This window comes from Leguminivora glycinivorella, chromosome 6, assembly GCF_023078275.1.
Source record: "Leguminivora glycinivorella isolate SPB_JAAS2020 chromosome 6, LegGlyc_1.1, whole genome shotgun sequence".
In the NCBI taxonomy this organism is placed as follows: Eukaryota; Metazoa; Arthropoda; class Insecta; order Lepidoptera; family Tortricidae; genus Leguminivora; species Leguminivora glycinivorella.
Window position 1 is genome coordinate 2,225,631 of NC_062976.1, and position 23,583 is coordinate 2,249,213.

The 23,583-nt window shown below is 37.1% G+C and overlaps 1 protein-coding gene across 1 annotated transcript in view; it reads right to left on the reverse strand.

The window, feature by feature from the left end:
• The window catches only part of LOC125226931 (laminin subunit alpha-2-like), a 162,876-nt gene extending 143,607 nt beyond the window's left edge, over positions 1-19,269 (reverse strand). The window contains exon 1 of the mRNA XM_048131112.1: positions 19,194-19,269. Within this exon, the coding sequence (XP_047987069.1) occupies positions 19,194-19,269 (76 nt within the window). The remainder of the gene's footprint in view (positions 1-19,193) is intronic.
• Between the last annotated feature and the right edge of the window lie 4,314 nt (positions 19,270-23,583).

Consider the following 23,583-nt stretch of genomic DNA (forward strand, 5'->3'; position numbering starts at 1 on the left):
ACAATATATATCTAAAAGCAATAAATATTAATAAAAAACCACATTTATGTAGTTTATAAAAATATATAGTTTGTTATATAAATATATTACGAAACGCGAGATAAAAAATAATGAAAGTGACGTGGCAGGGCGATCTTGATGTACGGTACGGGTCAGCTTGTATGATTCGATGAGGTGAGGTAAAGGTACTCAAAGCTCTCAAAAAGTGTAGTTATTTAGAGTACTTCAAATTAAACAACATACTCCTATATAGTCTGAATTTAACTATTTATTTTACATGAAATGATCGATTGATATGATAGGTCAGATATATACATCTGATCCTAATACATCTTGTGAAATAGTAGTATTTGCATAATTTATGGATAATTCTTACTTGACATATTTATTATTCCAGATCTGCGTCCTGTACTTTGGTTAACGAGTGCCGAAAATAGTTATTAACCAAAAAAGACCGCCAAATTAACAGCATTTCACCGACAAAAGCTGCCTTGCACCATTTTTGTAAGGGTTATAGGTATATCAAGGTGTCCATTTATGGGGTCAACTAAACCCAATTCAAAATTTGCCATTATTTGCTACTTGTGGCTGGACGAAAGTCTGTAACAATTGGGATTTGGGAGCCTACTTGCCCGCAACGTTGCCTGTTGCTGCAGAAACATGCCTCGAAATTGTCGGATGCAGGTGTAATAAAAAACAGTGCTGCGTAAGGTGCAACCGTAAAAAAAGACTTTTTAAATTAAATGTTCGGAGCTGATGTGCTTATGCAGTGGATGTTGTGATATATACATAATTAAATTCAGACTATTCATGTTGTTTTATTTGAATAACTCAAAATAGCTACACTTTTTGAGAGCCTTGAGTACTAGCCCCGATACACATGTTTTCGTCAGACCATTTTTTGAGGTTCTCCTTTGTACAAAAGCAATGTCTTAGTTCAAAAATCATTAATGTTTAATGCTAATACGAATCTATTTTTTATGGCACTATTAATAACTATCATTGATACTGAAAGGAAGAATATGACGATTTTTATTTTATCTTTTATGGATGGGTATAACCGATTTAAGGGGGCCCAAAGGAAGTAACTAAATTCTGCTAGTAAACTAAAAAATCTTCAAGCCTATGCATGCAGAACTGCTTTAGGAGAGGAGAACGTGATTAAGACATTTTTTTGCAATATAAGTCACATGCAATTTTATTTTACAATCAAAATAAACTATATTATAGGAGTTTTACAATTTTCTGTACTGGGTCGTGATATACCTACATGTGTAAACATTATTAGAATAAGTATATTTCTGTATTACTAGACGAACTCCACTGCATAGCGGGTAGTACCTTTACCTCACCTCATCCAATAGTGCAAGCTGACCCGAACATTAAAATTTTCATTTTCATTATTTTTTATCTCGCGTTTCGTAATATATTTATGTAACAAACTATATATTTTTATAAACTGTATAAATGTGGCTTTTTATTAATATTTATTGCTTTTAGATATATATTCTGTAGAAAGAAAAAAATAGGATAATGTAAAAAAAAATATCACATTTTTAATATTTTTTAATATTTTTTAAAATTTTTGTATTTTTATTTATTTTAAGTACATTAATCACTAAATAGCCATAAACTACAATGATTACGGCTTTCGTGTGTTAAAAATAGTGATTATACCTGAAATCATTGACAAAACTTATTGAAATGAGCATTCAAATCACCCTATCGGGCGATGTAAATTATTTTTTATCACTCGTTCTATAATATATTTCTATAACAAATTATACATTTTCTAAAACTAGATAAATGTAGCTATTAAATAATATTTTTTATTTAGAAAAAACCATTACAGTTTTCATAAAACGTGCAATAATATGTATAAAAAAAAATCTCGTTTTCAGATTTTCCCATTTTATTTTGTATTTTTGTTGTAAAATACATTTTTTTTGTTCCAAAAATGAATTCCTCGTCCTTTATTTATCCGAAAATGATATATCGCATGCCCTATTTTGTATAGTTTTAGAGAAATATGGTTTCAAAGGAAGCGCGGCGGCGCCAGCCTTCCCCCCCTCTTCCCTCCTAAATTAAGGGGGGCTCTCGATGCCTCCCGATCTTTATCTACTCAGGGCCACCCAAGGAACAATCTGTGCCAAGTCTCAGTGCTTAATCATAAAATGCAGGGTGTTGTGCAATAGCGTCCCCAGTATAACGGATATCCCATCGGAATTGCAACATTTCGAAGAGTAAATAGTTATGATTGGACGTGGGAAGGAAATATCATCATCATCCTCTTGGCGTTATCCCGGCATTTGTCACGGATCATGGGAGCCTGGGGTCCGCTTTGACAACTAACCCCAAGATTTGGCGAAGGCACTAGTTTTACAGCGACTGCCATCTGAAGGGTAACAAGGCCTTAATTGGGATTAGGCAAAGCCGGAAATATGTCCTTCCCACTAAGCGCTGGCGGCCCAGCGGTAAGAGCATGCGACTTCCAAAATGGGGGTCGCGGGTTCGAACCCCGGCTCGTACCAATGAGGTTTCCGGAACTTATGTGCGAAATGTCATTTGGTATTTGCCAGTCGCTTTTCGGTGAAGGAAAACATCGTGAGGAAACCAATAAATCCAATCCAATAAGGCCTAGTTACCCTTCCGGTTGGAAGGTCAGATGGCAGTCGCTTTCGTAAAACTAGTAACGTAAACCTTGGGATTAGTTGTCAAGGCCGTGAGCCGTGGCAAATACCGGGAAAATGCAAGGAGGATGATGACCTTGAAGTTCATAATGAGCAGCTCTAATTTATAAGGCATGTACTGTGGACCAGTCCAGTGAAGCAACAGGGAGAAGGAATGCCGGCGTGTCATTGGAAGGACACATTTTGTCTCGAAAGTCGACCGGCCGGCAATCTGGTTTGACGGAAACCTTATTAAAGCTTGCGTTAAAAACTTCGGCGTACGAGGAGTGCGAATTTTTGGGGTAATTTAATGAGAAGGTATGAAATGAAGGTCTAGAGAAACATAAAATTGAATAACAGGTACCTACGTAACAGTAACACATTAGACCTAAAAAATACACTTGTAAGTTTTACTTAATAGGTATCTCATTATATTATGGTATCTTCTTAGATCATTTAAATTAGTTTATTATCTTCTTCTTCTCTTCTTCTAACTTAAGGGCTGTGCTCTTGTCGGTGGAGCAATCTCCAATTCGTGCGGTCTTCTTTATATGAAATTCTAAAATTCGTCTCATTCTAATTTCGTCACACATTTTTCATTCGTCAGTAATCTATAGATGTAGTCTTTGATTATATGAGTTGTTTGTGTGTTTTTTATTTCAGCTCTTTTGACATATTTGACATATTAATGTTTAATCTATAATTATAATTTTTATTTTAATATGAACATACAATAAAGTTGTGTCGCTTAACTTCAAACTCGGGTAAATCCTTATGATCCAACAGCAACCGTTGACTCGTTCAACCGACCCATAAAGCTAGCTATTAAAATCTCCACCCCAGCACTTGAGCTCAAGCACCTAATCGTGTGAAAACAACGGACAGCGACTACCTGCCCATACAATGAGGCGTGAAGGCGTAAAGGCGTGATTATCGCTCTCTGGAATGTTTAGACAAATATGGTCATTGCGAAGAAATTTGACAAGTTTTAAGACTGATGGTAACTACGTGCCTACTTTGCGAATGCATATTCTTCGTGACGGTATGGAATGATGTTATGGGGCAAGGTTGTTACTTTATTATCACATGGTTTTGCAAATGGATACAATTCTATAACTTCGAATGTCAACATTAAAACAAAATTCGTCACTCTCTTGCATGTTCTCTAGTGTGCGAGTGCAAAAGGATAAGCTCGCCTTTGTACATAACCGTTATAATTATTCTCTGTACATGTAATTTGTTCTGTACAATAAAGTGTTTACTACTACTACTACTACTACAAAACGCAACATGAAAATTTGACGATGTATTCTATGGTTTCAATATCTTTCATTATAAGGCATCAAACTCCAAACAATTTCACACAAGGCAGAGTGCATTAAATTTGCACTTTCGTAAGAAATAATGACAGCGATTATCGCTCTGATACGCTGGACCTTAAAAAGACTGTGTAATGTGTATAGTGTGTATATCGCACCGGGTTCAGCCAACATAGTGCAAGAGGCAACATTTAATTATGTCTTTTATGGTTTCGATGTCTTTCATATAAGGCATCGAAAACCTAATAATTTCACACAAGGTCGAGTCCGCATTCGCACTTTCTTTGGAAATAATTACAGCGATCATCGCTCTGATACAGAAGACATTTCTGCACAGAAAACTGTGTATATCACAACCGGGTCTGCCAACATTGATACCATTTTATCAGAAGTCAAAAAGTAACAAAATCACAAAACTTTAAACTTAATGGTAGAGCAGATAACTAATGGCGTTGCCTCCGTGACAGTGCCTCTACCTGCTACCCTTTAACAATGAGGCGTGAAGGACCACAGGATTATAACACTTTGTGGAATGTTTACACTAAAGTCAATGGGATTATAGTGATTTTAAGACTTTGACAAGCCTTCTTAATCTTTTTGCATTCATTCTGTTAGCATGACAACTTTTTCAATTTTACTATTTATTCATACTTTTTAACCCCCGACGCAAAAACGACGGGGTGTTATAAGTTTGACCTGGATGGATTGGATTGGATTTAGCTTTTTGTCTGAAAGCTGAGTTAGTCGGGAGTGTTCTTAGCCATGTTTCATGAAAATCGGTCCACTATGTCGCGGTCGGGGGTTTATTCAAAATTTTAATTTTGTGGTTAGGTTATTCTTTTTTCTATCGTAGCCACAGTAAGAAAGACGTTTCAATCATTATCGGATTACTTTTCAGATTTGTCCGAATCCAAATTTGGCTGATAAAATGTGCAAGCCAGTTCGAAAATGCACCAGAATGGCATCTAACTTTTGTACTACGTAATTTTGTTTACTTGCACGGCGCTCGTACTTTTCCGTAAATGTATTGGCGGGGTGCGCCAAAGTTCATATAAAATTGGTACATAGATTATTGGTAGTCCGAAAATGTTTCTCATACAATTTTACATTAAAATGATCATTATTTATAACAATTTTATGTTAATAACTATCGTAACTTCGAATGACTTATGTTCATAATGTCATTCATCATAAATACATTTTATACTAATGTTAATGTTTATATGTATACTTATCGATCATAACGATTGCGAGTAATATAATTTATCGTTATATTATTGTTAACAGAACAGAAATGACATGTGACAGAGTCCAGTTAGGTGCGACGACGAGCGTAGCGAGGAGGAGCGTGTTAGGTTGACCGTGAGTAAACCAGAAACGACTTTTTAATGTAAATTGTATATGTCACTGTAAAAGCTCCAAGCGCGCTTCTATAAATGGCACAAGTTTTTCATAGAACTTCCCCAAAACTTTTTTAATAACTTTATGATGAATGATTTTCTTAAACATAAAATTATGAATGTTATTAAATATTTGTATAGAAGTTATGATCAAAAATTTTCGGCCAAATTATTATTATGAACAGTGATAGTAATGATAATAATGAAACAAAATTATGATAAGTAAAATTATGAGAAATGATCATTCGGAGCACAAATCGGTATAAACAATAATTTTATAACAAATAATTTTATATGACCCAATATGGACCCGTATTGGCGCGTACGAGATACACGATAACTCACAACATGATTTTAGTATAATTTTGATTTCAATGCTATTTTGACAGTCTTGATAAGTAAATATTTAAATTGTGCAAGTGAAAATAAGTGACGGTTGACATTTTATAGCATCTTATCTAGACATTTCGGTCGACATTTGAACGCATTATTTTGTCTAAAAGACTTCCCTGAGATATTTTTAACTGCTGCAACGCCACCGCTTGAGACAACGTCGTAAGTCTCAACTACTAGCAAATAAAATAAGTCTTTTAAATGAACAAGCCTAGGCGTGTCCATTACGCCGATAGTTTGACATTGACGTGCACTTTACTTTGACAGGCGCATTGACAGCGTATCAGTTGCGCAGGATTCTATTACCCGACTAATTTCTACCGGGATTTTGAATTATTGCTTGTGAAAGCTGGATTAACAAGATTTCTGTGGTTTACGAAATGTTGTATCAATTATAAGGTGTTATGAAGCAGACTCTAGTAAAGTGCAACTGGCATTCCGTTTTATACGTATGTATTACACTCAGACCATTAAATACTATCCATACTAATATCATAAATGGGAAAGTGTGTGTGTCTGTTTGTTTGTCCGTCTTTCACGCCATAACGGAACGTTGAATCGACGTATTTTTTTAGGTGGAGATAGTTGAAGGGATGGAGAGTGACATAGGCTACTTTTTGTTTCTTTCTAACGCGAGCGAAGCCGCGGACAAATGCTAGTGATTTCATATATGAGCAATTTCCGTTTAGTTTGTACATTTGGATCACGTCTCCGATTTTGATAAAAATTGGTAGGCTGATAGAGAGGCTGAGATGCTGAGCAAGATCCACTTGGTTTTCCAAAATGTCCTATGTAGTTTGTATGAAACCTTTCTTTTTTTGTTACCAGAAAGTTTAAAGTTTATCTATATGATAATGTCAGATGATTTGGATTTTTGTGATAAAAATAAGAGGTAAGCAACGCGTATGTACAGAGAAAATTGGAATATGGCATAGATGTATGGGGTCTGATTGGCAGGAAAGGATTTTTTAAAGCAACGAAAAATGTTGTTTACTGATAATCTATTTAAACTCTTTGTGTTATTCAAATCTCATATACAAGTGCTATTTATTGTCAAATATATTCGATTAGTTATAATATTTGTAGTCACTTATAAAACTCGTCTAAAGACATGCCTCTGTAATATTTCCTAAACTAACTTACATCATTTAACAATAAACGCGTCATTACATTATTTTATTTCATTCCCCCAAGGAAATCTGTAGACGCCATTCATTCAACGTTATAGGAACCAGATTTGATCGCAGCGGATGTGAGCGTTCATTGAGGCTGGTTATGAATAATTTGTATTTTGATGGCGTGAAATTTCATATTTTTCTTAAATGAGTAGTGTGGGAGCGTTTAGAAATGAAGTGGATAATTATAGTGGTCATGATAGAGATCATCATCATCGTTGGCCTTTGACATCAATTATATGATGTATTAAGCAGCGTCCGTAAGATTGCGGCACTTACGCAAATGACTGGTAAGTCCGATGCGAGAGCGGCAGCCGCGGCCGAACAACTGGCAGGAGAATATCATGCCAGGTGACGAAGGTGGGAAATCAGCGCTCTAGTGTCTCAGTTCTCGCCTAGTGTGGAAGAGGTTAAACCGGGTCTCTATTGGTTCCCATAATTTTTTTAGTCCGATTTTTACAATCCATAACGTGGTTACTCATAATTTTTAATAGTCATATTATCATTAGGTAGTCATAAAGTTGAATGTCAGAAATTGGAGGTCAGATTTTTGCAAGTCATCATTATTGTTAGTCATAAACATTGTTTGGCATAATAATCAAATTGCATTTTGTATTATGGACATAATGTTGAAAGCAATAAACATGTTTGTCATAATTGTCGTAAAGTATATTTTCGCAACTAATAATTATTACTGTCCACATTAACTTTAATCATAACATTCAATGGGATCTATATTATTTTTCATTAAGTTTGAAGTCATAATGTTTGTTCGTGTTCACTATCGTTAGTCATAATTTAGTTTTTCACAGAAGATACTTTTTTCGTCTTTTACATGTTATGTGTTTAATTTTTTCATGTCGCTTTTAAGAATATTAGGCCCCGCCAGCGATTCGACGGAGCCCCGCTACGCTATGCGGGGCTCCTATTTCTGCTCTGAATGACACAAGGTAGTTACCTAACGAACCTACCCGAGAAATGAAAATTTTCTCGTTGGGCTCACTGATTTTCCCGCCATTTCGTCTTTTACATGTTATGTGTTTTATTTTTTCATGTTGCTTTTAAAAGTATTAGGGCCCGCCAGCGATTCGACGGAGCCTCGCTATGCGGGGCTCCTATTTTTGCTCTGAATGACACAAGGTAACTAGCGAACCTAGCTGAGAAATGAGGATTAAAATACTCAATGAGCCACTGATTTTCCCGCCATTTCTTCCTTTGCATGCTGATTTTTGTAGTATTCGGCTTCGTCAACGAGTAGAAGGGGGGCAGGGGTCCTATTTCCGTTCTAATGGACGCGAGGTAAATGCGGACTACCAATAAAGTCATAAGGTATAATGTATCGATTGTCCACATTTTCGTTAGTCATAATTTGGTTTTTCTCAAAAACGCGTAACTTTTCAGGATTGCCATAAAACAAACCTAACCTAACCTATCTATAGGTGACCCTAATGAAACCGTTTCAGAATTATGACTAATGATAATCTGGCTAACAAAGGGATCCGTTTTAAATGTTATATTCATCAACTTTCTTGATTCTAAGATTATAGTATTCTATAATATGGGTTGTTAACGTTAGAACTATTAAACGTTATTCGTAACAAAGATTATGATTATGACTTATGAGGTTTATGCCTTAAAACTGTATGCAGAACAATCAGTAGGGCTTCAAAAAATATGCCTAGTAATATTTCTGGATAATTATTGTTATGCCTTTCAATTTTATACTCATCAACTTTATGACTTTTAAGGTTATGGCATCCAATATTATGGGTTGTTAATGTTAGTACCATTAAGCATTATTCGTAACAAAAATTATGACTAGTGATGTTTATGACCACAAAATATATGAATAACAACTTATGACTAACGAAATTCTGACCAAAAAGTTTATGGGAAAGAAAGGGGTCCCGGTTAAACCATGCTTATCGTGTGCAGCATGTGATAGATATAGTAATCATACAATGTCAAACAAAAACTTAAAATTCTGCCCTTAGCCTGTATATATACATATAGCAGAAATATGCATTTGTGTAAAGAAGCACTACCAATATTTTACATTTGTAGCGCAAGTCAATCCGAATGCCAGAGCTAATCGATTAAACAAACTTCTTGGTACGAGAAACAATTTGGCACTATACCGTAATAATGTAGACGGAATGACATACATTATATATAATAAACTGCCACAATATTTAAGAGATATGCCATTTATTAAATTTAAACGGGCAATCATAGCATTTTTAAGTAATCATAATTTTTATAGCGTTAAGGAATATTTAAATGGAGACTTTAATTAATACTTAGACATTTTATTATTAATGAATTTTATTTAAATCTGTAATTATTATTATGTAAATTATTATGAATCAATAGTTTCACTTTAATGAATGGTATAAATATGTAATATAATGTAAATAGCTTTAATTAATAACATTTGCATGCCTACTAGTATAAGGTATTGACATTATCTGGACATAACACTAATGATATTACCAACTTATCTGTACATAATGTTAAGCAAATAAATGCAAAAATAAAAATAAAATAAACAATTATGATTTAAATAAAATAGGATTAGGATAGAGTTTGAGTTAATGAAATAAATCCAGTACTATTGCTAAGGCCTTACTGCGGATGCTTAGTGAAAGTACTTGGTATACCTAGTCTTGAATTATTTGTTGACACGATCTTCTTCTTCTTTAGTCGTTCCCTCAAAGCTGAAGATCGTGACATCATGTCATTCTCTTGAAGACTAGGTCCCTCCATACGCGTCTGTTCCTCGCCAAGCGCATGGCCTCATGCAGTTTTAATCGCATGGGTGCAGTAACTTGAGCACACCATCTAGTAGGGGGAGGAGCCTGAGGTCTCGTGCCTTCAACTTTGCCCGTCATAATTATTCTCTCCAGGCTATCTGGCGGACGACGTGAAATGTGACCGAAATAACTAAGAGTATGGTCCTGGCATATTGTTAACAGTCGGCGCTTTATGCGTAGCTCCTCAAGAATGACACGTTGACACGATATCAATTGACTAATGCGCATTGTATGACAAAAAAGGTAAGTCAAAGGCAATATTAATTGCAACGGTTGTTGAGCGAAATCCGTAGAAAGTAGACATTATGCGTATTTGTATTACTTATCATAATAAGTACATGCACGTAATATACATTCTAGTCAAGTATCGAGAGGACTAGAATAGTTTAAACAATACTTTAAAGCTCTAGTATTATTATAAACACGAACGGAAACCTTTAAACTCACGTCGCGCCCGACTTAGCCCAGACTTCTGAATGACTCTAAAAAGGGGGGAGAATAAATAGTACTATCCTTAAACCTACCGATATAGCACAACCAGAATAACCGCCTTCGTCTCTCACATCACTCGACTACCAACTCTGTCGTCAACTAGATAAGTTCTCGAATGAATCGAGTTATATCGTATATATGGTTTTCTGAAATGAATAGTCGTTTGAATCAGCGGTCCTTACCCTTTGCGAAGTTTTTTTTAGTCGTCGATAAAATAATTGATTGGTTTGTAAGTTCTAATTAAAAGGAATGTTTGTTTATTGATGAGTCAATATTTGCAGAACATGCACTGGTATTACTATTTTATTTCTGTACATGTGTTTATATGTAAATGTTGCAATTGTTGCAAAACATAATGTACGATCATAGAGTTACTATATATAAGGTCCATGTGTACGATATTCGAATTTAATTTTTGTGAGTACTTATACTTAGAGAGAGTGTCTACTTAAGCTAACTTTGCACTGACTTTAAGCGTAAAAATAATAAAAGCACGACATTATTTTCACATTAACGATTCTTTTATTCATGATGACATTGCCATTTTTAGCCAATTATCTATCCGCTGATGCGGAGCGGAGTGAAATTGTTGGAAATCAACTTTACAAGGTAGCAGAGATTACCTATTGTAGGGAACTACAATAGATACACAATCATTTTGACCTTCTAGCGCTTAGAATAGGTACATTTACTGGTAAGATATAAGAGTCATTGAAAATGCTTAATAAACGTATTTATTTCGTGTAGGTAAATGAGTCTGTGTAGAGCTCTGGGTGCTGGCATGGACCCTATTGAAGCTAATCAAAATATCAAGCTTATAGTTGGGAAAATATAAGTTGGCAGATACTTTTGATTTTTGATACGTTGTTTCATACACTCCTATTGAGTACGATTGTGCAGGAAGGTAAGCATGGTCGCGCGATAAATGACAAAACATCAGGCCATAGGGATGGCCTGATGTTTTATCATTTATGGCACTTTCATTTAGTGCGATAGGGATAGGGACGTCCTGATGTTTTATCATTTGTCGCGCGACCATGCTTGCCTGCCAGGACTAGGTACATCTCATTAAATTATATACATATGCATGTCTCTCCACAATCAAATGGCACACGTTTTTGCCTGAACTTGGCGAAGGACAAAAAACTGGACTCGTGCAAGACAGACTCCCTTATATGCAACACTATCTGGCCTGTGTAGGTACTTAGGTACATGGCCAAATGCACAAACGCTCACTATAACATCTTTATCGTTTCTATGTCTATCTTCCGTTTTCGCGCGACAGAGACAGACAGCGTTTCGTGTGCATCTAGCGTCAACGATTGTCATTTGGGCAAGACCGGCTGGCCAGTAGGTAGTGGTTTTGTACCTATATGGTCTTCGGCAGAATAACAGGAAATTTTTGCTGGACAAAGGAAAATTTATGTCATTACCAAGGCCTACAAATGTTAGTTAAACGTGGAAAGTGTTCGGCTATTTAGTTTTTGTTTATTTAGTGTCTTTGAAAGTGTTAGCGTAGAAAGGTAATCGTTTTTGACATTAATAGACGATTGAAGCATTAATTTTCAATTTGACTATTTAAATAAACTAAACGGGGTCGAAACTATCCAAAAATCAAACTATTTTTATCGTCGTTTTATTTTTAAATAGGTCTGATGGTAACATATTTTGGCCCTCTTTTTGAACTTTTTTGCTAGCATTATTACCGCCAGGTATGAAGATTTCTAGGTCTTTATCAGAGATCGGACGGATTTGCGACATTCTTAGTGACTTACGTCATTTTAATGACTTATAGTATGAGCTGACACACAAAAATCCGATCTCTGGTCTTTACTAAGCGTCGAGGAGCATTGAGCTCAAGTCCTTATGTTCTATATCAATGTAAGGATTCACTTTATTGTTTTCCGTCTTGCTTTCTGATATTGCTTGTATGTATATGTATGTATCTAAATTGTAAACGGACTGGTTCCAAGTCAACTGCATTTGTCGCCAATTTAACTTTACACGCACTACGGTGGTCCGTTTATTTCAGTTCACACGACAATACCGTCTGTATTGTCATCTATTTTTGTCGCGCGCCGCGACAAAGCGTCGTTAGTGCCGTCGTGTCGCGCGCGAGATGTGTCGTTTCTCGTTTATCGCGAGGCGAGTATTGTCGACTATTTTTATCGCGACGGAATCGGGGCCGGTGAGTCACTGCCATGCCGGATAGATGCAACTGTACAATAGTGCACTTTCCCCTTATGCTGGAAACTTTAGTTTGTTAACCTTTGGTTAACCTGAAAGCTAATCATATCTTTTCAATAAACATAAATACCTATATGACGGATAAAAATAATAGATAATTATGATGTATGATGCCTATAAATCTGTGGGCCCTTCAATGTCTTAGTCATATATATGTATCATCACACATCACACTTAAATTTTTTTTCACCAATAGATTTGAAATTTGCCGATAAATTTGAAGCGTGTAGCTCCACATTGGAGATAGACAAAAGTGGACATACAAACGATAATTATTTACAGAATTCAGGAAGGATTCAGAATTTCAGACTTCAGAAGAAAATGAAACTTGCTCAGTGACATGTGTTTTCGATGAAGATATTTCGATCCCCAATTTGCAATTCGGTTGCCAACTCTACTTGCAATTGACTTTATTTACGAACTGTGCTCTAGTTCTGTCACCCTTAGACTATATTCATCCACTACTATACCTTATATATTATACCTACCTATACCCACATCTTGGACACTGGCGATCAAATATATGAAAGAGACGCGTCCCTAAATAATACACATTCTAAGCTCGTGTAGGTGATCGCGTACCATGCTTGTATGAGTGAGATATGACAGGTCGACTATTCGCGTTTTTGACAGGCGGTAACTGTGAGGTAAGCGAGAGGGGGTGGGCGGCACTTTCAGCGGGGAGTGGCCATACTGTACAATAGTACTCTTTATTATACTGTGCCTATACTTATCAACTGGGTACGTAGCCAAATGTTTATTGCTTACGATAATATCGTAATCATAGCGAGCTGTCTCTAAGGCCTGAATTGATATTACATGCCTGTACCTTGCACAACTGGCTTACCAGCCGCGTACAGAATTACTGGCAAATGGACTGGCATGAAAGTATTTTGTGGCTGGCTTGCCAGTTGTGCAAGATACAAGGCATCGATATTCGTGGCACTTAATTACTTTCTGTCTTGTTGTTATTATGTGTATCTTGTCTTGTCTGTGTTCACGAATAAATGTTTATTCTATTCTATTCTATTCTATTCTATATGTGTATCGCATGCCTAACGCTTAACGCTTTTCCGTATTGGCGAGACAGAGCTAGACTGCGTTTCGATCGGCGTTTAGCGTCAAAAATAGGGATGACGACTACATAAAAACATGCACATTCTGCAAACAACAACATTCTGTTTAGTCCGTCAGTTACATCCTCCAAAAATACTAAACACGTATTTTTCACTTTTTCTAATTAAAAAAAAATACAAAGATATAGAGCATCAATGTTCCGGAGTGGGGGCTTGTGACGTCACTTCTAAGTAAAAATTTTACCTAGGCGGACGTCACGCGAAACTTCAACGCACTGTACCACCGTCATTTTTCGTTTATGAGAAAAAAGAAAAAATATGTGTGCAAAATTCTTTGATAATCTAACTGACGCTTTAATTAGTTTTTTTTTAGTCGTCTCGCCTATTGTCGTTTCGCCTAGGTCGGCCTCACAAAAACATCAGTGTTAGCAAATCAGGATCTTGCACTATACACATAATATAAATAAAAGTACAAAATAACTATAATACCTGCAACTTTTGCATAGAAATATATTTTATTTTATTGGTATTGGTATATTTCCTCATATCGTTTAAGTATATTGACATATATTACTATTCGCGTCGTAACAAGTACTTGTTTAACACTTAATTTAGGGCAGACTATTTTTAAAAACAGAAACCTATCCTTAATGCCCTTTAAAATTGCAATAAAGTTTCATATGGTCACTCAACTATGCCAATGACCGCCGTTTACTTGTATGCGCGGGCGCACGTATTTTTAGTGGCCGCGGGAGATAACAGCCACTGCGCGCAGTTTATGCACGCTGGCTCCGATAAAGACACCTTAATGACGATACCCTGCTCTTATGTTGTTATGTAATTGTTTTCTTTAAGGCGTTCGAATTAGTAGATATCTGATCTCGTATATTTTGTAACGGCGTACCCCAGGGTACCGTTCTTGGTCACATAGATTATTTAATTTATTATATTTTTGATTGTACCTTAATGATGATACCCTGCTCTTATGTTGTTATGTAATTGTTTTGTTTAAGGCGTTCGAATTAGTAGATATCTGATCTCGTATATTTTGTATCGGCGTACCTCAGGGTACCGTTCTTGGTCACATACTTTATTTGATTTACTATATTTATTAATACCTACTCGTTGCCCTCGATGAAGAGGATACTAATTGTACCATGCCCTTATGTTGCTAAGTTGTTATGTATATTTTTGTTTAAAGCGTTAGATCCAGAAGATGTTTCATCGTATATTTTGTATTGGCGATGGCGTACCTCAGGGCACCGTTATAATAAAGATCCACGTCATAATTATTAAAAACTGTCAAATCACTTATTTTCTAATTCAACACTATATATCCTAAATTCACGGCATTTAAATAAACATTCTCGAGACAGTTACAGTTCTAGACACAAAATTAACTGAAGTACCTACTGCATTTCATATTTTAGTGCCGGTTATATTTAATACCAGAAATCGTTAAAATTTTACTGCGACAACATTGTATCAGCAATTGGCCGAATCTAATTTTCTGGTCGTCACTCTGGTGAACATTATTGTGGTAGGTAATAGTCTAACCGCTTATTATGTACTCGATACCGCAGCTCATAAAGATAAGGAATTCTCAAATTCAAATAGGATTGTTCCGCACCACTTATATATTAACAGTCATGATATTATTTACCGAAAGAATCCTTAGAAAATGTTTCTCCGATTATTGACATTTTATCAGGACGGTATTTAAGTCAAATCTCGAAATCCCTCACCCAAACTATTCCAACTTCAAATTTATAAAAATAATACCTCATTCTATAATCCCGTTACCAGAATGTGTCGTTCATACAACGAAACGGTTATTGAATATCCGACTATCGACATATTCGGATGTAGCTTACCCTCCTTTAAAAATCAAATCATGAAAATCTTTTACACATAATCCATAAGCTGCGTTCATATGTCTAGTCAGTAATGACAATTACGAACATGTTTATGTCTATGATAATTTCTACTTTCTACTTAGTTTAGTTTAGTTTTAAGTTACCTCTGTATGTAATATGTATAAGTTTAGTCATTTGCTTTTCCATAATTGATGTAAGTACCTAGTATAAAAGAAGACATCTCACCTCCCTAGCGCATATTGTTTACTTAAATTAAATACTATCTGTGCACACATGTTTAGAGTTATAGGCCAGCTCAGTACTTTAGTAAATAAAATAAAATAAAAATCTCCATACAAACGCTCTCGACTATTTCCTCCCTGGTTTTTGAAGATAGAGCAATGATTTTTTTCAACACAGATTGTTATTATTTTTATCTGTATCGGACCGTTTTGATTTTTTTGATATTATGCTTTTTAAAGACTCTAGAGCCAATCAAAAATTTCCAAAAACGGCCTTTTTCATTGTGGCGCAAAAAAAGGTGTGATACTCAAGATTGGTAACAATTAACCAAAAAAGCTTCTCAAATTTCGTTCCGATTGATTAAGTTTTGAAGGAGGAAAGAGTCGAGAGCGGAACCTCGATTTTAAAGATTTTTTTGAAATATCTTTTGACTGAATTGTTCTTAATGGGCAATTTTTTTTTCATAAATCTAGTTAATAACACTTGTATATTTAACTAAAATTCCCAAGTTGAGAGGGGGGCTCCTTTCCATTTTAGTATTTTCGCTACCGTATCCTCTTAACAATTGGCTGGAGATTGAAAGTATTTACTAAGTTACTAGGCGCCGTAATATACAGTTGTTCTCTAAAGTACCTACTTGTAAGCTTGCACGCGTCTAAAATGATAATTTAACGAACATAAGAACTGAAGTACTTCACATCATACATACATACAATCACGCCTGTATCCCATAAAGGGCCAGGCAGAACACATGAAACTACTAAAGCTTCAGTGCCACTCTTGGCAAATAAGGGGTTGAAAGAAAACGAAACTGTGACATTGCAGTGACAGGTTGCCAGCCTCTCGCATACGCCACAATTTAACCCATATCCCATAGTCGCCTTCTACGACACCCACGGGACGAAAGGGGGTGGTGAAATTCTTAACCCGTCACCACACAGGCTACTTTACATCAGCATTACTTATAAACGGTCAACCAAATCTTAGCAAGTTACAGTTTCAATATTGTTTTAAGTGGTGCAGGAAGGCATTTTTTATGACCCGCCAACCTTCAAATCAAGAGTGAACAGGCATCTTCTGGGCGAGCTCACTCCATCGTAGGCCACGTCTTTGCCTTTGGCTAGTCAGTGGCCAAGAGTAAGCCCATTTACAATTAAAAAAAATGACTGGTGAGTATTTTAGTGCCAAGATTTGGTTGATCAATGACCTCTATGCATCCTGAATTTGAATGCAATGTTAACGTACCTAAACGAAGTTCGTCATGAACTATAATTGTTTACGTATTACTCTAATTTGTTAGAGTTACTAGTTACGTTTAAATTAAGCGTTTTTGAATAAAGTTCTTCTATTCTATTCTAATTTGTTTTACGTCAATTATCAATTTATATTGCTTCGTTTACCGCGATAGTTACTCATGAAATAAAACTATGGAAACGGATTATATCGCGAATAATTAATTTAAAATTCATCCCGAATTCCCGACGTTTCGAACACTTTACAGCATTCATGGTCAACGGGTGACTGAGTGACAGGTGATTATCAATTACCTCATAAGTACACAATTATATAGAAAATTAACTTCCTTAAAGTTTTTGGAACCTTTCATCACTTTTACGATTCTCCAGAAAAGGACAGACATTCTCAGAAAACTTCTATCTACTCATATCTGGGCCGAACTTTATAGGTTTTTAATAGCACATATGGCTTTTACAAACAAGGGGTATGTGATGTATGAACATGCAGTAGCAGAGTCGAAAGACCTCTGCAGTAATCTATCTTACCGTTTATGATTTCAGAGAACACACCACTTAGTAAGAAAAACAGTAAACCCACAAGTAGATAGGGAAGGCAGATAGTGTCAGTTGTTATTTTGAGATATAAAAAAACATGTGTTCGATTTTCAAATGTTGAATAGAGGCCTTTTATATTTATTCGATCGAATACATCATAGTTGTTCGCATAGTCTGATCAGATTGATTCAAACTAAACCAGTGAATTTTAGCCAGAGCTTCTTGTCTGATTATGTTCGTTTAAAGGCTTTATCTTCGTCTTAAGGCGCCCACTATTAGTTATTTATTGCCTATATTTATTTTGTCTCGTCTGGAGAGCTACATCAGTGTGCGTAGCCGAATGTACAAACGCTCACGAAACGCTCACGATAATATCTCTTTCGTATCTATCATCTCTAATATCTCTATCGCTCTTGCGTATTGGCGCGACAGAGCCAAATTAAATTTCAGCGGCGTTTCGGTGGCATTTCGCGTCGCAGAAATGCCATTCGGCTACGGGGCATTTCTGCGATGTAGTTTTACATTATCAGGACAATTATTATTGATGGAGTCGCCTTTGCCGGATACGACAAGGAAAGAAGAGTACCTAGTGTATTTTGTCCAGAGGCTCTTCATACTTAAATCTCATCTTTAATTTATATTCAATGCCTATAAGAGAAGCAGACTCTAAAGTACAGTCCAAAGATGGAATACTGTAGTGAACTCTACTATGTCGGAATGACACCCGATAGCTGTATATCGATTGTATAAACATTACAGTAATGGTGGCTGGTCATGATTCTGTTAATTGGAATGGTCGTTTCTCATGGGAATTCTGGTCTGTATATGTAAGTACGACTAGTACGAGTAGGGGAACGCACCCAAACTACGTGACACGTTTAGGGGGGTCGTCAAAATACTACGCTTGGTCACATGGTCACAGAGGAGGAGGGTCTGATTTCTTGTCACGTAACCTGTGGCATATTGGCTCAGCCGTGGCCAGCAGTGGGACGCATATATAGGCTGGTGATGATGATGAAGGTTATGGAATGAAAATAATTGTTTAAAGGCCGGAAAAAAAGATGACAAACTCGCGTCATTAAAATCAAATATTAAATTTGATATAGACACACGAATAGGGGGGGAGGGGGGCAAAAAACGGCACAAATATGATCACGTAGTTTGGGTATGTTCCCTAGGTACATTGGTACAATCGGGGTTCAAGATCGGAAGAGTAAGTACCTGAAATTAATAGGTAATTAAGTACTTATTATAGGTATGTTTTATGTTGGTCACCTATTGTGTGATTGGCGGTGATCAAACTGCTCAACCGTATTGTACTTATATTGTATTTATTTGCCCTGACGTTTCGAACGTGACATTACGTCAGTTCGTCCATTATAAAATACAAATAAAATTATGGTTTGAATTCAAATTGCGGTCAGTAAGGGCCCATTTCGGCTCCCAAAACGCTGTGAAAACTGTGTTAGTTTAGCAGTACCTACCTAGTAATTCAAGTACCTACGGAATCGAGAAATTGAGAATTTAGTTATCTATATTAATTCTAATTCTATTAAGTTATACCTATGATTAAATTAAATACACGAAGCCGAGAAATGGAAGATCCAAAATCGGCCGCCGTTTCATCGGATGTTGCTTAAGGGAGAAATCAGTCAGGTATATTGGGTATTTTAAATTGGAATACCCGCTGCCCATGAAAAAATAAACTTCTGCAACTCACCTGGCTTATTATGCCGATGTTTCTTCCCCTTCCCAGCAACAGCGGCCACCAGCAACAAACACAACAAGAACCTCATTTTCACCACATCACACCACAATTGCCTCTTTCACAGTCGGATAACACATAAAATAACCCCGGGCCACACTTAAAGCAACTCAACTAATTTAAATAAATGCATTTTTTCACTAAAAACGCACTTCGAAGAGTGATATGTCACTGGTTTTTTTTTTCAAAATACTAAAATTCATTGCATAGTTTTTACTACGTTAATTTAACCATAACATCATAAAATTTTGACTTTAAACACACTTAATTTCACAGAAATCGCGAAAATAGCTTCAACTGTCACTAAAATACCGTTCTGTAAAACACATTTCACTTATTCCTTTACTTTTCATTCAAAAACACGTAAGTTTTTAAAAACGCGCGCACGATACCGTATATAAAGCTTTTAAAGCTCACGGGCGCTTCGAACCGCGGCCAAAGCTGAACTGACTGCACAGCTTTAATTTGATTTAAACTTACATCACACACCTTAAAGAAAACTACACTTTACACACTATTTTTAAAGTCTAAAATGGACCAATCGTGACTGCACGTGGTAGTTACCTCACACGGCGGTCACCGGCCCGGCAAAAAGTTCACTTTTGTGTAAATAATTGTACCTATTACTGTATAATAATACTCGTAAAAAGAGAATAATACCTCACTCAGAATTCATGCGCACCCTCATTATTTTAGACATATTATAGAATAGTAATTAATTATAATTATACGTAGTTATTTCTTTGTAACTAAGAGTAGCTGAGCAGCGCACTAAAGTACGCTGTACCCAACTTTTTGAGTAAACTAAAAGCTCTCATTGAGCTTCGTTCTTGTTTAAGTAGTTCCGCTACTCGTCGCTAGATGGCAGTGTGCGTGTTGACAAAATAAAATTGTTCTCAAAGATGGCGTGGCAAAGTAGATCTTAAAGTACAGAATAAAATAATTGTGTTTATTAAGTTTTTAAATTTTGCATTCCTTTTTTACCATGACCCATTTAAGTATAATAAAAGTTCTGTGAACTGGGGACCGATTTTTGAGTCTCACGCGTTCGAATTCAGAAAATTGTCACTGAAAATAATAAGCAAGTCACCGTTTTCAACATCGATTTAAACTTTTTCAACCGGTATTTTAGTGACAAATCCCGTATGTGAGATTCAAAAAACGCCCCCCAGTTCTAGAATAAATGAAAGCTGGTTGAAAGTTTTGACTGTTTGTTATTATGTATATTAAAACAGGCTACAAAGTTTAGAGAGAGCTAATTACTGAAACCCCGAGGCAATGAGTTATTTTTATTTAAACTTGTTAGTTTGAGCTGTTGAAATAATCAGGAAATGATATTTGCGTTGAAAAAACATGGAAAGAGCAATAAAGAGTACTTATCTTTCATTTTCTTATAAGGTACAGCGGAGCAAATCTCGATGGGGGCAATTGTAACTGATCTACTTTTTCCACTATTACACTATGATGCTGAGTTCTACATGTATCCACTGAACACACCTACCATATATAACCGGTGGATTCACAACATTGTCAAACATGGAAACATGGACCAGTTATTGGGTTGGCACAAAAGTAATGACACACTCTACAAAACTCTATACATTTCCATTCTTAAGTTAATAGTTTTCGATAATATTCTAGTATGTTGTAGAACATTCTAGGTACTTCTAATGTGAGGGTATATAAAGCCGCCCTCGTGATTGGTTTAGTTAGATTTAAATAAAATGGACGAGCGACAAGTTCGATCACTTTACTTATACGAGTACTTGTTAGGCCACAGTGCGCGGGCTGCGGCTGAAAATATCAACACTGCATTGGGCGCTGGAAGTACAAGCCATGCCATGGTGTCCAGATGGTTTGACCGTTTTAAATCAGGAGACAGGAGCCTTGAAAGTCAGTCACGCTCAGGGCGACCACCTGCATTCAATGATGACGATTTACGCCGCGAACTACAGTCGAATCCTGATGCTACTACTCGTGAATTAGCGGAAGCACTTAACTGCAGTCACCACGCTGTGGAATACCATCTGCATGAGCTTGGGTATCGAAAAGTTTTGGCTCGATGGGTACCGCACATCCTTACCGACGCCAGTCGTGCAGTCCGTGTCGCCATCTGTCAATCACTTTTGCTGCGACCCCGACGTAAAGAGTTTTTGACTGATCTAGTTACGGGAGATGAATCATGGATTTATTATGAGAACGATACACGTCGTGATTTTTGGCAGCATCGAGAAGAAAAGCCACCAACTCAACCGAAGTTGAGTCAAAAGAACCGCTTAAAAGTTTTGCTTTGTTATTTCTGGGACTCGCAAGGCATGCTGTTTGATGAACTATTACACAATGAAACTGTAAACGCTAACAAATATTCAACACAGCTCACCGAACTATCTTCTGCTATCAAGAAAAAACGACGAAGACGAGCCACTGTAATTTTACTACATGATAACGCTCGACCTCATGTCGCATCTACCGTTCGCCAACAGCTGCAGAACTTGGGCTGGGAGACGATACCCCACCCACCTTATTCTCCAGACCTCGCACCATCAGACTTTCATTTGTGTAGAGCCCTGAAACGACATTTGCGGGGTAAACAATTCAATGATTTCCATGATGTACAGGTGGAGTTGAACAACTTTTTCGAGGCACAGCCATCAGAGTTCTGGGCGAAAGGCATCCAAACTTTGCCGGATCGTTGGCAAGAAGTCATATATGCTAATGGTGATTACATCATCGACTAAGCTTTTTGTATTGTACCTAATAATAATAAAAAATATAAAACGTAAACTAAGTGTCTCATTACTTTTGTGCCAACCCAATACATTTGCCCCCCAGCCGAGATTTGCCCCGCCGTACCTTACACGGATTTTCAAATAGATGAGATACGATATCATGAGATATTTATGCCGAAATAACGACATCCAAATAAAAGCGCCTTTCAAGCGCCTTTTGGTTTATAATAGGCAATCACGATGAAGCGTAGTAAAGTTTGTCATGCTTAACACTTTCGAAACCGGGCTCTACGCGGCGCTACGACATTTTCGCTACATACGGGTTTCCCCATGTAATCGGCTACGCTTCTACGAGCGGTGTGCCCGACAGTCGGGTTCTTGGTAGCGAAAGTGTTAATCATAATGTACACATCAGTGTGCAAACTGCTAACGCCGTGTCTTGCGTGCGACCGTCGCCGTCGCGTCTCATACTTCCATATCGATAAGGTTTGATTTCGTATGCGTCGCATCGCCGTCGCGCGACCATCGCGCGACCGTCGCCCACGCAAGCCACGGCGTAAGTGCGTTTTCACATTATTCGATCTGATATCGGATGTAGGACCGATATCCCATACATTACAGGCGCCATCTTGGATTTTTTCCGTTGAAATCCTACAGACATCCAATATCGGATCGGATAATGTGAAAACGGACTAAGGGTGTACCTAAGTGTAAATGTATCCGCATCTAATCGCATCTTATGTATAAATAATATTTTTTTTATTTTAGAGCCTGATGTTTCCCACTGCTGGGCAAAGGCCTCCCCCCTCTTTTTCCACTCATCCCTGTTTGGAGCAACATCTGGCCAATCTTTCAAAAAGGAGTCCAAGTTATCCCGCCATCGCCGACGTGGTCTGCCGGTTCCCCGGTTTGACTCGTGGGGCTCCCATTCCGTGGTTATCTTGGCCCACAAGTCGTCCGGCATTCGGCAGACGTGGCCAGCCCAGTCCCATTTTAGCTTAGCCGCTTTTTGAGCTACGTCTATTATTTGAGTCTTAGAGCGCAGCGTGGTGTTTCGGACCCGGTCCCTTAACTTTACACCTAATATGCTGCGCTCCATAGCTCTTTGGCAAACCCCGAGTTTGGACTGCTGAGCTTTTGTCAAAGACCAAGTCTGAGCACCGTAGGTGAGAACTGGAAGTACGCACATGTCCATGAGCCTACGTTTGAGTGACAGAGGTAGGTCTCCCTTCATCAAGTGCTTCATCGACCAATAGCTCTTCCAGGCGTTTTCAGTGCGTCTCTGGATCTCTTTGTCCTGTCGCGCCTGGAAAGAGACTATTTGGCCCAGATAAAGGTACTCCTGGACATATGCGATGTGTTCTCCGTTTATCTCAATCCTACGTTGTGTGCTTTGATAAATATTAATAAATATTATAGGACATTCGCAGAAAGCGTCTTCGTACTAACGAGCGATTTCTCACACATAATAACACCCTTTAGTGCGTTTTCACATTGTCCGATCCTATATCGGATGTCGGAAGGATTTCAATATTTTCAATATTTTCAACGGAAAAACTTCAAGATAGCGCCTATAATATATGGGATATCGGACCTACATCCGATATCGGATCGGA